The 14,929-nt window shown below is 32.4% G+C and overlaps 1 protein-coding gene across 2 annotated transcripts; it reads right to left on the bottom strand.

The window, feature by feature from the left end:
* Positions 1–10,078: 10,078 nt before the first annotated feature.
* LOC142608288 (uncharacterized) lies at positions 10,079–14,677 on the bottom strand. Of its 2 annotated transcripts, none has more exons than XM_075780032.1 (9): positions 14,211–14,677; positions 13,451–13,637; positions 12,961–13,094; positions 12,176–12,288; positions 11,731–11,977; positions 11,058–11,213; positions 10,827–10,906; positions 10,660–10,709; positions 10,079–10,386 (listed from the first exon to the last, which is right to left on the bottom strand). In XM_075780032.1, exons 1-9 carry the CDS (start codon positions 14,601–14,603, stop codon positions 10,253–10,255), a joined length of 1,494 nt encoding a protein of 497 aa, XP_075636147.1. In that variant the 5' UTR covers positions 14,604–14,677; the 3' UTR covers positions 10,079–10,252. The 2 variants fall into 2 exon arrangements, with proteins under 2 accessions (XP_075636147.1, XP_075636148.1); XM_075780033.1 differs by having other exon boundaries at positions 10,173–10,386; positions 10,667–10,709; positions 14,211–14,649.
* Between the last annotated feature and the right edge of the window lie 252 nt (positions 14,678–14,929).

The raw sequence follows: 14,929 nt of genomic DNA, 5'->3' as shown, positions 1-14,929 counted from the left end.
TGGTGGTGCCGCCCCTGCTCCTTTCACATTCTCTTCTTGAATTGTGGTTTTAATCACCTTATCCCAGCTGACAAACAGCTCCAAGATTTGAGGTCTGAAAAACGAATATAATTTATGAAACCATGTTAAGTAGTTTCTAAACCACTTAACAAGTTACGTGCTAACTAAGGTTCTATACCAGGGAATTTGCTTGGAATGAGAAACATGGCAAAGATGCCTTTGGAATTAGCTTATTTGTCTGCATCAACAATATCTCCATTGTAAGTGACGGGCACAGCTTCAATGTTCAGAGTAGTTCACTTCTAACTCAGGAAACTTCACGGCCGCCATTGAAGGAAATGGAATTATAATGTTATATTCCATTGCAATCTGCACAAATACGGGTAATAAAGTCATCTTAGACACTTAAGAATAAAATAAATAATATTACTTACATGCAAAGGGTTAAAGAGTTTACACTCGTTTTTCAAACATTTTGTTTAATTACAAATTTATAACATGCATGGGTTGTAAGTTTTCTAAGATCCTAACACATCAACTTGGTTGAGGTAACAGAAACCGCCACTACTACGATACAACTAGGTAGATTTTTCATACTAAAAATAAAAATAGGTTCTAGTTGACCATTTTAGCATACTATTTTTAATCAAATTCCCCATCTTCATAATACAGACAGTGGATTTTATAGTTATTACAAAATTGATGTAAACTAAATCTCAATGGTTCTAACTCAATATCAATATACTTAATATACTACATGGAAACCAATGCAAATCATTCCTTCCAATTAAAAGAATTCTCAACAGAATTTATATTAGCACAGTAGAAGATATGGCTCCAACACCTTACCATCATGTTGCTTGAGTTCTGAAATATCGGCGAGGCTTTCCGGTTCATGTCATCTGCACTGCCCAAACTCACATCAATAAAAGAGAATCTAAAAAAAATGAAGAAACTGAGACTCACAGTCACAGCCGAGCACACTCTTTCTCGATTGCCTCTTTGTTTCCCAGCTACAATCAATAGGGTTTTTAAATAACAACAACAAATTTTAGCACGTCCAATATGGATTGCACCGATACGAAATGCCTTAACAAATAGGAATAATATCAAAATGAAAAAAGAAATGGAAGAAATCCCACCTCAAATAAGCTAAAACAGTGATATTACGAAGCACATTTGGACTAGAACAAGTACTCTTGGTTAACAAGAAGAAAATAACAGAAAATGGAAAGGTTCATTTTTGCTCTTATTCCCACATGTTTTCTCAGAAACCAAACAGACCCAGACGAAAAAAGAAAACGAAAAGTATCTGGTAAACGTCGAGGAAGCAATGGAGGACCTTTGAGCTAAATGCTGGTGAGAAGGAAGAAGAAAGAGCTTAACTTGGTGCCTTGAAAGCTGAGAGCCCAATACAGTAGCTCGGGTCGAAGAAGAAACTTGGCGTGTCAATCGCTTCAAATTAATTCTGCATCGTTGCAATCAGATTTGTGGCTTTCTTAGACAAAACTCGAGGAGTAGGACGAAGTAGAATGGTACGGTCTTTGTCTGAAACCTGGTTCTCACTTCTCAGTTCTCTATTCGCTGTTTGGCGTGACTGTGTAGCTGTGGGCTTGGCTAGGCATTGATAAATGGGCCTACTTTTTATCTAATGGGTTGGTCCGATATATATTGCTTTCTTTTTTGGGCCAGCATTTATCATGGTTTAAATTTCACCTTATACATTTGAATTGTATCAATTTTTTAAATCAATTGTTTTTTTTTTTGAATTTTTATTTATTTATAAAACTGCGTTGGGTCACAACCTGGTCTAATGTGAATTAAGAAAAAAAAAAAAATTAGACATACAATATTCAATCAATCTCAATTAAAAAAAAAATCTCACCAAAACTTTCAATCCAAGAGCACTAGTCAACCACAAAGCCAAAGAGGATAAAAAGAAAAGAGATTTATATGGAAAACCTTTTCAAATTTAAGGGAAAACCATGTCGTGCCAACTCTAACAAATCTATTATAATAAAATCAATTATAATATTTTCACAAATTATATCCAATTCTTGAGTTCACAACAAAGTAGGAAAAACACAAAAAAAATTCCAATTCTCGAATAAATATAATCTACCACAAAAGTCAAAACATGATGAAACTAATTCATGTCTGACGCCCCTTTTTGATCCCCCTCCATCCTTGGACAAAGCACAGAATGGGAAAGCCTAAAAACGCATTGCTCGGTAGAGTATGGAAACATGGGTTAGGGAGGTGGTCCCAAACTTGTGTATCCCTCGAACATGCAAAAATGAGGGTTTGTACAACACGGGTTTTTTTTTTTGTACATCCTATCAAAAAAAAAAAACCACGACATTATATCGTCTCTATTTCTTGTGGGTTGGAGCACTTAAAACATGGTGCAACCACGACAACCTATTGGGCCCAACAGGAAACTTTTGTATGCATAAGGTAATATTAATTTGTTTGGTTGTTGTGATAGTGATGGAAATTATATTACTTTTTTAAATAAAAGATAATAAATTCTTGGCGATTTTATTATTAACTATTATGTTTCTATTATTTAGACTAAACTAGTAACTATAATTAATTAGCTAGAGAAAACTTAGGTACAACATTTTAGGTATTATTTTGTAGATTTTTCTCTTAAAATTCAGTCATGCAGTTATTTAATAAACAAATATACTTCCATCCTATAAGAAAAAATTCATATTGCAAAATTTTAAAAAGAGAACTTAAGAAATAGTACCTAAGTGTGTACTTAACTCTTGCCCTCACTAATTATTGTACTGAATTTCAATTTTATATTCTCATGTCTTGTAATATGCTGTACGTTGTAGTGGATGTGGCTCTTCTAGAAATGAACTAGGCAACTTCGAGATCTATAAGGATATTGGATTCTATTTTTCCCATAATTAAGTTGAGAATAATATTATGTTGAAAAATGAATTTCATGTCATGTTGGGACTCAAGAATGTGTGCTAAGTTTTCTAGTAGTTACAATACAATCCAGTATGTTTTTTTTTTTTCGAATAACCGACAGAATTTCACTCAAATAAAAAAAATTATACAACTGAAACAACTCAGTATAAGCTAGAAGAAACACCTCCAGTCGAAACCAACAACAAAAATAACAATATTATAACGAGATGATCTGTCTTATCTATTTAATTCTCCAAGGCAGCTATTATAGAGATCGTAAAAAAGAATTCCTATAGAAAACAAATAACACAATTAATTTTTTTTTTTTATATATAGAGAAACTTAAGTTAGACTACCCAAATTAGCCTTGAAATGATCTAGAATGGCTTTTGAAATAGGAAGTGTGTATATGGAAGAAGTTTTTATGATGTTTTTCTTAGAAATTCATCATAAATTAAAATAGATTATTTAAAATAAAGTCGAGACAAAAATAAAATCTGTTCTAGATTACCCTAGAACTGCTCAACAACTCTTTATTTGGATATATATAGGTGAAATGACACCACTGAGTCAAAGTAATGTCATTTACAAAGATTCTCCATGTCTACCTCTATGCTTTTGAGAAGCAGTAATACGATAAGCATGAATATAGATTCCAGTCATTTCACTAGCGTTGTAGACTTACAGTGACCTTTTGGCCCGTCAGGATTGACTAGTACTATCGAAGGTTCCTTAGGATCACCAATATCTTTGTGGAATTAGATGCATCGGCTGTGGTCCACCTGACCAACCATCCTATCTTATTGAACTTTTGCTTACTGATTGCATGAATTTATTGAAAGTTCTCCCCAGCTAGCGAATATAATACAACTATTTATCAAAAGAGAAATCTCAGAAAAATTTAAAATTTATTATTGTTGCTTACTGAAAAAGAATGCAATAAAATAAAAAATTTAAAGTAAAAAAAAATATATGTTAATTAGGACAAATCACAAAGAGCCAAATTAACAAATGAACAATTGAATGAACAAAAAGAGGCACATACTGAGAAAACTCCCACTACGACACTATGTACACAAGCCAATACCACAATTCACACCACAACTAATTTTTCTTGGTAAACTTTGCCAATTCGGCTAATATTTTAAGGCTAAATGGGCTAAGAGGGCCAAGGATGTTGTTGAGGGAGACCGAGTTTAATTTTATTGGGTTATATTTCTTAAATCAATTTACATATATTTCTTCTTTTCTACTTTTTTTTTCAAATTTTGGGGGTGAGGGAAGGAGGGAATTAATTGATCAGTTACAAGACTCTTGACAATTTTATTATATATTAAATTATTAATATATATATATATATATTAATAGTCAAACCTCAAAGAAAATTCAATTAGATTTTAATTATATTCTCAATTTTGTGCCACATGTCCCATTTAATTTTTAATTTTGTGTTAAGTGAATTATTGAGTGTAAAAATTAAATTGTCCAAATTCAATTAGATTCTAAATTAGATTTGCCTTGTGACTATCTAAGTTTTTAATTTTTATAGTAAGTAAATTATTAGGTGTGAAAATAAAAGATTCTAAAATTAATTAAATTCTAAATCATATTTCATTACACATGCACATATAGTAACAACAACAACAATAATAATAATAATAATAATAATAATAATAATAATAATAAAATAGGAAACCATTACATAGCACATACGGGGTACACACTAGTTAATATGACTTGTTTTGACTAATATAAAGACTAAATCCTGATTCACTCTCTATATATATTTTTGAAACTTGATTCACTCTATATAAAAGAATTATATATATATATATATATATATATATATATATATATATATATATATATATATAAATCTAATTACAAGGGCTAGTCAGAATGTACTTAACTGTACCATTTGCGCCCAAAACCCTTTTTAAGTTAAAACTGCGGGTAAATTTATTAGATAAAAAAAAAAAAAGATATCTATTCATAAGAAGCAACAAGGTGCTCAACACAAAGAGGTATAAACTCAAACCAAATATTAAAGAATAGAAAAAGAGAATGTCTTATGTAAATAAGGACGACGTACGGCTCATGTCCAAGTACTCTATCGCATAATTAATTGCATCCCGATCAAGTCTATCTGGACATGACCTCTACTCTCTAAATGTAGCTATATTCCTTTCAAAAAAAAAAAAAAAATCTAGCTATATTCATTTCATGTATGCTAAAGCATCCATGAAAACAATTCAAAAGATCATGGCGGTGACTATTTCAGTCTTATCTTCAAAATTTCCATAGGTCAGAGTTTGAAAAAAACTGGTCATATATTGCGGCCTTTAAATTCAATAAAAGTTAGTATTTTTTTTTGGAACGGAATCTGGTCAAAAGTATCTGTTATTAAAATCAACATCATCCTACGTTTTTAGTGTGGTAGTGACGCTATAAATATAAATGTTTATATGTTTGTGGGTGCAGAGGAAAAGGGTTAGGCTTCAAGTTTTTAAAAGAGAGTTTCACATTCATATATATTTAGATTAAGTTAGAGTACAATTTATATTTTGTAAAAAAAAAAAATCAACATAATATTGATACGGTGGAAATGGTCAAGGATTGATCTTGTGTGTATGCTAATTACGTGAAAAGATAAGCTGCTTGCAATATTGCTACTAGAAAGTTATTATTCCAGTTGATTATCATTTCCATCATTGAAAGAAAGGTTCTATAAGGTAGACATAATTAAAATGTGCTAATGATCAGTTATTATTCTAGATGACTACTTGTGTTGCACGAGCATTCCAACTCTAGATTACGTAATGTAGGCTAACTCAAATGTTTGTAGTGTGCAACCAACCCACCAATCTGCCAAAATTAACTTGATTCAACTCAACTTGCCGGGTTGGGTTGAATCGGTTTTTAGGGGTTGGTGGGTTGGGTTAAGTTATGCAAATTTTTTTAATAGTGGGTTGGGTTGGGTTGTGTTTAAGTCATAATAATCACAAACCTGTCTGACCTAACTTACCTATATATTTAAAAATATATTATATAATTAATAATTTTTTTAATTTAATTTATCCCCTATTAAGCTCTTCTTATATGAAACTCAACTACTTTGCAAACCCTAACAATCTGATTTCTCTCTCTGCCACCTCCCAGTCCCACTCTCCCACTCTACTCCTATTTGTTTATAATTGAGTTTAGATACTAGTTCATGTATATTTTGTTTATCAACTCAGTTAGATATATTTTGTTTATAATTGAATAGGAATACTAGTTCATATATATTTTGTTTATTAACTCAAGTGGCAACTGAGATATATATATATATATATATATATTTTTTTTTTGCTCAATTTAATTGTGGGGAGTAAAAGGACCCAAATGAGCATATGGGCCTTTGGGCTGTAACATGGAGGGCCGACCTGCTCCAGGATTAAACTCTATGAGTTGGCCCATACGCCGAGGGTCCGAGGATATAGCCGAGGACGAGTTTCTCCTCGGACAAGCCCTAGAGAATTCAAAGTTTCATTATGAAGGTCAAAGCACAACTCTGGAAAGACCAGTGGTTAAAAAGGGACATCCTGAATCTTCTAGATGCACCAGTATTAAAGAAAATATCAAGAGTAAAGGTTGCCACCTCCACATTAAAGGCTCTGCACCTACGTCCCTGGCCGCATTAATGGGGAGGTGACCTCTGAACAGTGAGGTGGAAACTTCTAGTCACTGTTCAAAATGTATCAGGGAAGGAAGTATAAAAGGGGGGTAAAGGCCAAAGAAAAGGGGGGATCAAAAAAACTAAGAAAGAAATTAAGAAATTGTAATCTTAAAGGAAGAAAGAGAAATACTAAAGAAGTAGTCCTCGGCTCGAGTCCGAGGAGATCCATTGCAATTATTGTTCGTTATTTACCTGTATTTGTTTATAAAAGCCTGTTATCGAGCTCCCAGTACTTCTAACCTAGGTTTCAAGCCCACATTCTATAAATTTTATTGTTTAAGGCTCATTGGGCCTGAGCCCGTGATTGTCTTTGGGTCCAGGTGCAATTGTGCACTTACATTAATAATAATAATAGTACTAAAAAAAAACTGTCCAACTCATGGGTTTAACCTGACCCAATCCAATCCATGTGGGTTGGGTTAGGTTAGGTTGTATTTTTTTTTAACTCACCATGGTAGGTTGAGTCGAAAAATCTCCTTAACCAGAACCACACACACACCTTATTGACATGAATGGTGGTTTGTATAGTTGCATTGCATAATGTGTACATGAGGACACAATTACCTTTTTTTTGTTGTCTTGTTTTGTTTTTGTTGGGTTAAAATAAATTGACCTCTTGCAAATTAATTAATTACCCAAATTAATTAATTAGTCAAATTACATGCAATAGCATGGTAGCACAAACAAATCACCAAATAACTAAATGCAGCGGAAAATAAATTTGACACAGGTGATTTGTTTATGAATGGGGAAAACCACCGAGGCAAAACCACATTGGGTGAATTTAAGGTCATTACTCCCGAGAATTCACTATTATCAATCACAAGCGGTTACAAGTATAAGAAATATTACCAAACCTTATGGCCTATTTCGAAATACCAACTTACAGTTGAACCCTTACCTAATACCCAATTGGACTTGTATTGTAGCGGCAATCTCTCCGTTTAATGCACAAATTCCAGTACGTGACTAACCAATGATGCACGGATCCCAGTACGTGACTAACTCCTTTGCACGAATTAAAGTACTTGACTCACTCACCAACTTGAGGAAGATTGTTGGCTGCAAAGTTCTTCAGTTCATCAACAATGAAGATCGTGAAGCTCCTTAGTTACAAAACCTTTAGCGTAAAAACGCAGTAGCTTCTCCAAAGAGAATGATGAACTAGGTCACAATATGCTTGTATTCTGTTTGCATACACTTTGCATACTCTGAGCATAATGTGACGACCTTTAAAATAAGCCTTATATTTGTCTAGGGTTGTGAGAAAATAAATCTTAGACAAATACATAAGCATATGTGTGTAATCAGATCTGAAAAGTCTGATTTCATAATTCTCGACAGATACAGCTTGTATCGAGCTTCTGTCAAACTTCAACATTAAATCTTGATAAAAAGGACTTCTGTCGAGTTTTAATGAACAACATTTCCTTCACTTATTTCTTGGTCAGATATGCATGACTTCAATACTTAACTTGAACACTTGTTTCTTGAAGTACTAAATCTATTCTAGATCTACTCAATTACAAATAAAGTGCGTTTTGTCAAAGAATTAGCCAATTACATAAAATATGTCCTTAACAGTTTTTTTTGTTTTTTTGTTTTGGGTCTAGCGTGACTCTAAAACAAAAGCTACACACAAAAATTAGTTCTAGAAGGTACTAATTTAATCATTTGCTTTGTAGAAGTGGGATTGTGCATCACTCTTCGCCTATATATATATATATATTGTGGACCATAGTAAAGGTGCAAGAGTCTAGACTCTAGAAACATTCTCCCTCACCACAAAAAAAAGGGCGTGAAACTCATTCTCCTTGACTGAAAAACTATCAAACATAGGTCCCATAATGTCAAAATAATGGCCACGCCTGGAAATGGCTATGCACTTGTAGTCATAATAAAGAGTTAAAGACCAGCAATTGGAGAATTACCTTAATCAATATTTGAATTGTGGAAGTCCAATATTCTCTATCATCTTTCTAAAAGTCACCTTACTTTTGCCTCTATTTCTCCTTCTAGGTTAATATATGGACCCATTTGTTATTTGCTCATAAGACATCCTGGGAAAGAAATAATAGTGGAAGTTACCTTTGTTGAATAAGGACCACCGGCCATACACAGCAAGTGATATATGGAATATAATTAATGAAGTGGTGCTCTAGGGCATAACAAAAGGATAAGAAATGAAAAAGTTGGTCCCTAATGGAGTGGCATGCCCACCACTATCAAAATTTTAGGGCCTATATTGAGGATGAGGCAATAAAATTCTTTTCCCTTGTTTCCCCCACAAATGCACATAATAATGTGGTCACATATACATGCACTTTAAATCCATTAAGAACCGGTGGATTCCACGAAAGAAATTTTGAGTCTTTGATCATTATAATTATAAATAGTGTTACTTTCACAATATTTTCACAACAAACCCTAATAGTTAAGTTGTTATTGGTGGGTGAAAAATGATGTTAGTAATCAGCCCATATTAGAACCAATGACAGTTTGACACATAAGATTTATTGTGAAAATATTGTAAACATAACAGTATTCTATGATTATTTCTTCGATGATATTGTTAGGTTTTAAAGATTTAGGTGTAAATGTTTAGAATCATATTTTTATTATGTTGGCAAACCAAAAACGAAATATGTCTGGTCTAGGTGCTAGGCAATGCTGAAAAGTCTTGGTTTTAAGGTTCAAGTCTAGCTGATTGATGAAAAAGGAAGACAGTTACTGTCTTGTTCGACTTATCGAGAAATTAGGCTCGACTAATCTAAAATTGCAGAAACAGAAATTCTGCAGATTTTTAAATCAAGCCTAAGCCCTCGAAAATGTTTAGGATTTCATTCCAACTTCTCCACATATAAAAGAGAAACCCTAGCCACGTTTTGAAAATTTTTAGAAGGATTGTGTGTTACTCTTTGTGATATTTGAGAGGTTTTGTACCTTCTAACAACACAATAATCTACCGAAACAAGAATTATAATCAAGCGTTTGTAGAACATAGTTGTTGTAAGATCATTACTGATAGCAATCTGAAACTTTTGAGTGGGATCTCAAAGTTACAAGTAAGGCGGCTTGTGTTGCTGTAAATCTAAGAAGAGAAGGAGTCCATAGATTCGGAGTTTGCACATAGTCGTGTCAGTAAGTTACTAGATGAGGTAGCAATAGATTTAGGGTTAAATCTTATTGTAAAAACTTTAATTCTTTTATAGTTGATTTACTTTACCTTAAGGATAGTTACGTCAAATCCTCCCTTGGTTTTTACCTTAAAATGGTTAGTTTTATTGGTTTTCTTGGATATCGTTGTGTTATTTACTTTTTTACTTTTGTGAATGATATCATATATGCTTGTTTAATCTAGATCTAAATAATTAATTTAAATAATCACTTGGTTAATATATTAGGTTAAACAATCTATTTGAGGGGTCTAAATGAACAAACAGATATCATATTACATGCAATAATTGCTCAACCATCATGAGTGCAGGAATTTAGAATACTTAATATCTTTTCATCGATTTCGGATTGAGAAATAGCTACATTATTTGGCTCCATAATTCTTTCTGAAAACTATATGTGAAGTTCCTCTAATATATATTAAACATGCTATTTTAAAGCTAGAAGATCATCATGGTAATTGGCAATCCATTTTTCAATTATCTTGACCTCTGTCTTTCTTTGCATAACCAACCATTGCGGATCACTTGGCTTTGCCACGAGTATGTCCAAGCAATGAGAACCTGCAGAAAATGAACATTTAGCACGCTCAGGTAAAAAACAAAACAATATCTTCGAAACCTATAATTTTACGATGACAATTATCATAAAGAATATAAATTAGGAAATAGTGAACTTAATAATTTAACCATCATTTTAACAATCAACAAGAGGCACCATAGGTTATATGCATGAATTTTCTTCCCTAATAATAGTTTATTTAACCATTGTTTTGTTTATATCATGTCTTTTTTTTTTCCTTCAGGTGACAATCTTTTTAATGAAATGATCAATACCATTAACTGTAGAGACAGCAAGGATACTTTCTGATATGTTCTCCAAAACCCTATGATCAGAGATGGACAAACGAATAAATAGGTAGAATACATTAAAATTTACAAACTTCCAAATAAAATGAATAACTAAAAAGCTGATTATTTATTTATTTTGTTTCTTTGTTTACCCGCCACTACTGTAAGGATCTCTTAGTCCGTTGGAGAATATAATATTGCTACCAAACCTATGGAGTGTGAGTTTCAAATCCTGCAATAATTTGAGTCATTTGACTAATATCAGAAGCCCAAAGAGTAATTTGCAACGAGTAACATCACTGAATACTGAAAAAATCATCAGAAGTAATTTTGAAATGTTTAACAAAGTCAATTAAGGACAAGTACTTAAATTAAAAACATACTTGACCACCGTAGTAAGTTGTCACCCAGTGAGGCTGAGGCTTGACACCATACAAGCTCTTGCATTCATTGATGAATTTGTTTAGATTGAAAGGTGCTGGTGGGAACATTGAGTCCTTGCTATCATGGCCAATGGGCATAACCATCTCACTACATGTCTGAACATATAATATAATATATAGATTAGTCATATCATTATAACCAATTCAAACAAATTCCGTGCACCTACTCATGTTTGTAGTTGGAAAAAATTTCTCATTCCTTCGCTAAATAAATAAATAGGAGAGATATCGAGTGACAGAAAATAATTTTGTGCAAAAAAATTATATTTAGTACATTTTGATGCACATTTGGATACTTTTAGGTGGGATCTACTTAGTGAAGGGCTTAATGATGCCAAAACTAATCACCAATAGAGCCATATTGAAGTGCATCTAGAGGTTTACTTCTCATAATTCTTGAGTAATATTTTCTACTATTCCTATTTTAAAAATAATTAGCATAATATATCTTATAATATATAACATTTAAAACATGTTACCGCTATGCTTTTTTTAGTCATTAGAAGACCTAAAACTTACAGTAGCTATTATCATCATTAATTATATTATTATTATAGTCCTGTGAAGTGATATGTTAAATATTAAATGTAATGTAGAACTGTGAAAGCTATACCTGCCAGCTCCACCCCTCATGGGTTTCAGTTGGACGATTGTATAAATCCATGTCATAGCATGTATGGTTTCCCATATAAGCAACTACACCCGCATATACTCGGCCAAGAGTATCGATTCCTACAGAAGCTCCATCTATGGCACTGCACAGAACGCTAAGTGGATATGTTGGGGGGTGATTATATTGAGCTGCTTCAGAATATATTGAGTCCAAATAGTCCTTGAGATCAACAGATCCATTTAACCGACTGCGGAGAAATTTTTTTTAGATTGATTAGAAATGACCCCTAGAAACAAGATCCTCCCATTTCATGATCATTAATTAGGTTTTTATTTTCTGAATTTAACAGTGTATCACGTTATCCAAAGTTGATCAATATAAAATGGAGAGAATTGTTTTCTTAGCTAGAATTTTATATAACAATGAGGCAAAACTGTGCTAGTACTTGCAAGTATTGAATCTCTTGCCAAGGGCTTCAAGACCATGAGGCTTTGAAGCAACCCTATCAATTTCCGCCCACGATTTCCGTATGGTTTCGTAACAGCTTTCACTAGTTTCCTGCACCGGCCATCACAGTTTCTATAAGCTTTTGAAGGCTGCTTTTAAATTGTGTAATACCAGTAATATGATATTTTTAAAAACTATTGACATGAGTTGTTAAGATTATCTTATTTGGGTTCACCATTTATATTAATTCTATTATATACAAATAAGAGTGACCACATCAGTTCGTGGGTAATTTTTTAAAATATAAAAAATGCTCAATTTTACACATTTAAATCCAAAACTCCCCATATTAGTCTTTGTAAAAATGTCTAAAGATACACAATTGTCTTGTAAATGAACAGTAACTGTGCATATATATACACGGTTACTGTTCACCGTATAAATAATTTTTTTTTATTCTTTTGTTCTCTTTCCTCACTCTCTTTTTCTCATTTCCTTTTTCATCTTACTGTCATGGTTATTGTTTACCGCGTTAAAAAATTGAATATTTTATTTGAATAAATCTGTAAAATAGTCAAATTGATGTGGATATTTTGTAAAAATAGATGTATAAAATAAAAAAAGTAAGTTTTAAATGTGCAAAATGAAATTTTTTGCATCTGATGTGAATACTCTAACATGTGTATAATTTAATAGTTTTGAAAAATATTGTATCTCTAAATTTATTGTTTTAAATTGATTTTAACATTAAATCTATAAATATAAAGTACGTTAGTGAGTTACTTTAAAATCCTTGGTTACTATAGAGTAGTATCCAGCTTGTGGTGCGATGGTGTCAAAGTACAGGATTGGAGCTGAAGAAGCTACAGCACCAAGGGCAATATGCGGATACTTTAGCCGAAACCATGATGCAAGCACTGCAAAATTACGTAAAAAGGAGAGAAATAAAATAAGACAAAGCATGAAAAAGTTAGCGATCGACCAGTAGCTACTGTTTAAAAAATAAACAAACCCTCTAAAAACTAAAACTTAAAAATATTGTAATGAAATAATTTGATGATGAATAGTATTATAGGACTTAATTTAAAAAATTTTTTTTTATAAAATTTTTGAATAAAGTATTTGCATGTCTGGTAAATCATGCACAGAATTCACTAAAAAAACATAATATTATTTTTACCGTACACGTGAAACGCTCTTCTTAAAAAAAAAAGAGGTGAAACACAGACGCAGTCAAATTCAACTATCCAAACGAAGGCTTAGAGTCACTTACTTCCCCCATAGGAACCTCCAACAACAATTACCGGAGAATTTTCTGCAGATAGCTTTTTCTTTATGTGTAAGAGCACAGCAGCATAATCGGCTATAGCTTGAACTGAGTTGAAATAACCACGAGTGCTTTCATTTTTCAAAGCCGCTTCCATTGACCCAAATGGTACTGATTTCCCGTAGTACCGATGCTATTTAGAATAAATAATATATACAACGAATTCTTAGTGTAAGATTCCAATACATATCACATCAAAACGGAAAAAGATTTCTTCGTCTGAGGATTCATTTTATATATGGTTCGGCTTAAATATTACAATCTAAAAAAATTGTTTGGGGTCATTTTATTATGGATGGGTTTGAATTAGGCGTTTACGTTTTGCGTTTGCCCATTTCGCATTTTCAGTTTTTTTTTTTTTTTTTCCCAACCGCAGTGATTGACCAAGTCTCTCATAAACAGTGCACTGTTTACGAACTTACAAATTTTACTTTTCAATAATTTTTTCATTAAAAATGGGTCCTGCGGTATTATTCACATATTTTAAAATTATTTTACTACAGTATTTTTAGTTTTCAGTTTTCAATTTTTAACAATAAATTCTATCTAAACAGAACAAAAAAAAAAAAAAAAAAAAAAATATATATATATATATATATATATATATATATATATATATATATATATATATATATAAAAGTTGGTTATAAGTTTATAGTTAGTGCGAAACGTGAAATAATTGACGTATCACATTTTAGAGTTTTACCTCTATATATACTTGGAGAGCCTTAAAGCTGGGGGCATTATCACTGAGAAATCCAATGATGGGCAAATCGTCATCCAAGGATTCTTCTGCGCCAAGATACACAAATATTGGTGCACTTGCATTTGCTCCACCCCAATACCTAGAGTTGATCACATATCTTTGTTTGAAAGTGGTGTAGCTATCAGGCCTATAGTTGAAGTGATCAAGTGTTTGGGTGTAATAGTAGGTTTTGAGATCTTCAAGATTGGATATTGAAGATGTGGTTTGGGGTTCATGCTGCGTTGTTTTTCTTTGGGTTCCAAGCCTTGGCATGTTAAAAGCAAAAACAGAAGCAGAAAATGTGAAAACTAGGAAGAACAAAGAAAGCAGTTGAAATGATCTAAGAGTATCCATGGAGTATACTGTAAAATATGCAGATTATCTGAAAAGCTCTATCTAGAGCTTCCTTGATAGATAGAAGGTTTGATGTTTTTTTTTTTTTTTTGATAGGAGAAGGTTTGATGTTAGACAATTGTGAACTGCCACATATTTATAATACTAGGTTTAACACTACACCACCCCCACCCACACCCACCCCACCCCCCCCAAACGGCTCCACCACACTATTTGTTTATTGGGATTTATCATTTATGAGGATAAACGTGTTTCAGATAGTGATTGAAATAGTGTGATAAAAATTGGAAAAGATATTTCATTTTTATAATTAATAAAAAAAAACT

This window comes from Castanea sativa, chromosome 8 (genome assembly GCF_040712315.1).
Source record: "Castanea sativa cultivar Marrone di Chiusa Pesio chromosome 8, ASM4071231v1".
Classification (NCBI taxonomy): domain Eukaryota; kingdom Viridiplantae; phylum Streptophyta; class Magnoliopsida; order Fagales; family Fagaceae; genus Castanea; species Castanea sativa.
Note: the sequence above shows the minus strand (reverse complement) of the source record. Positions and strands in the feature narration are given on the sequence as shown.

What these genes read in the sequence shown, in the direction of transcription:
- LOC142608288 (XM_075780032.1), bottom strand. Translation starts at nt 14,603, where the DNA reads ATGGATACTCTTAGATCATTTCAACTGCTTTCTTTGTTCTTCCTAGTT. An exon ending in CTCTCCAAGTATATATAGAG is followed by an intron (nt 13,638 to 14,210) that starts GTAAAACTCTAA and finishes TATTCTAAATAG; the next exon opens with CATCGGTACTACGGGAAATC. An exon ending in TAGTAACCAAGGATTTTAAA is followed by an intron (nt 12,289 to 12,960) that starts GTAACTCACTAA and finishes TGGCCGGTGCAG; the next exon opens with GAAACTAGTGAAAGCTGTTA.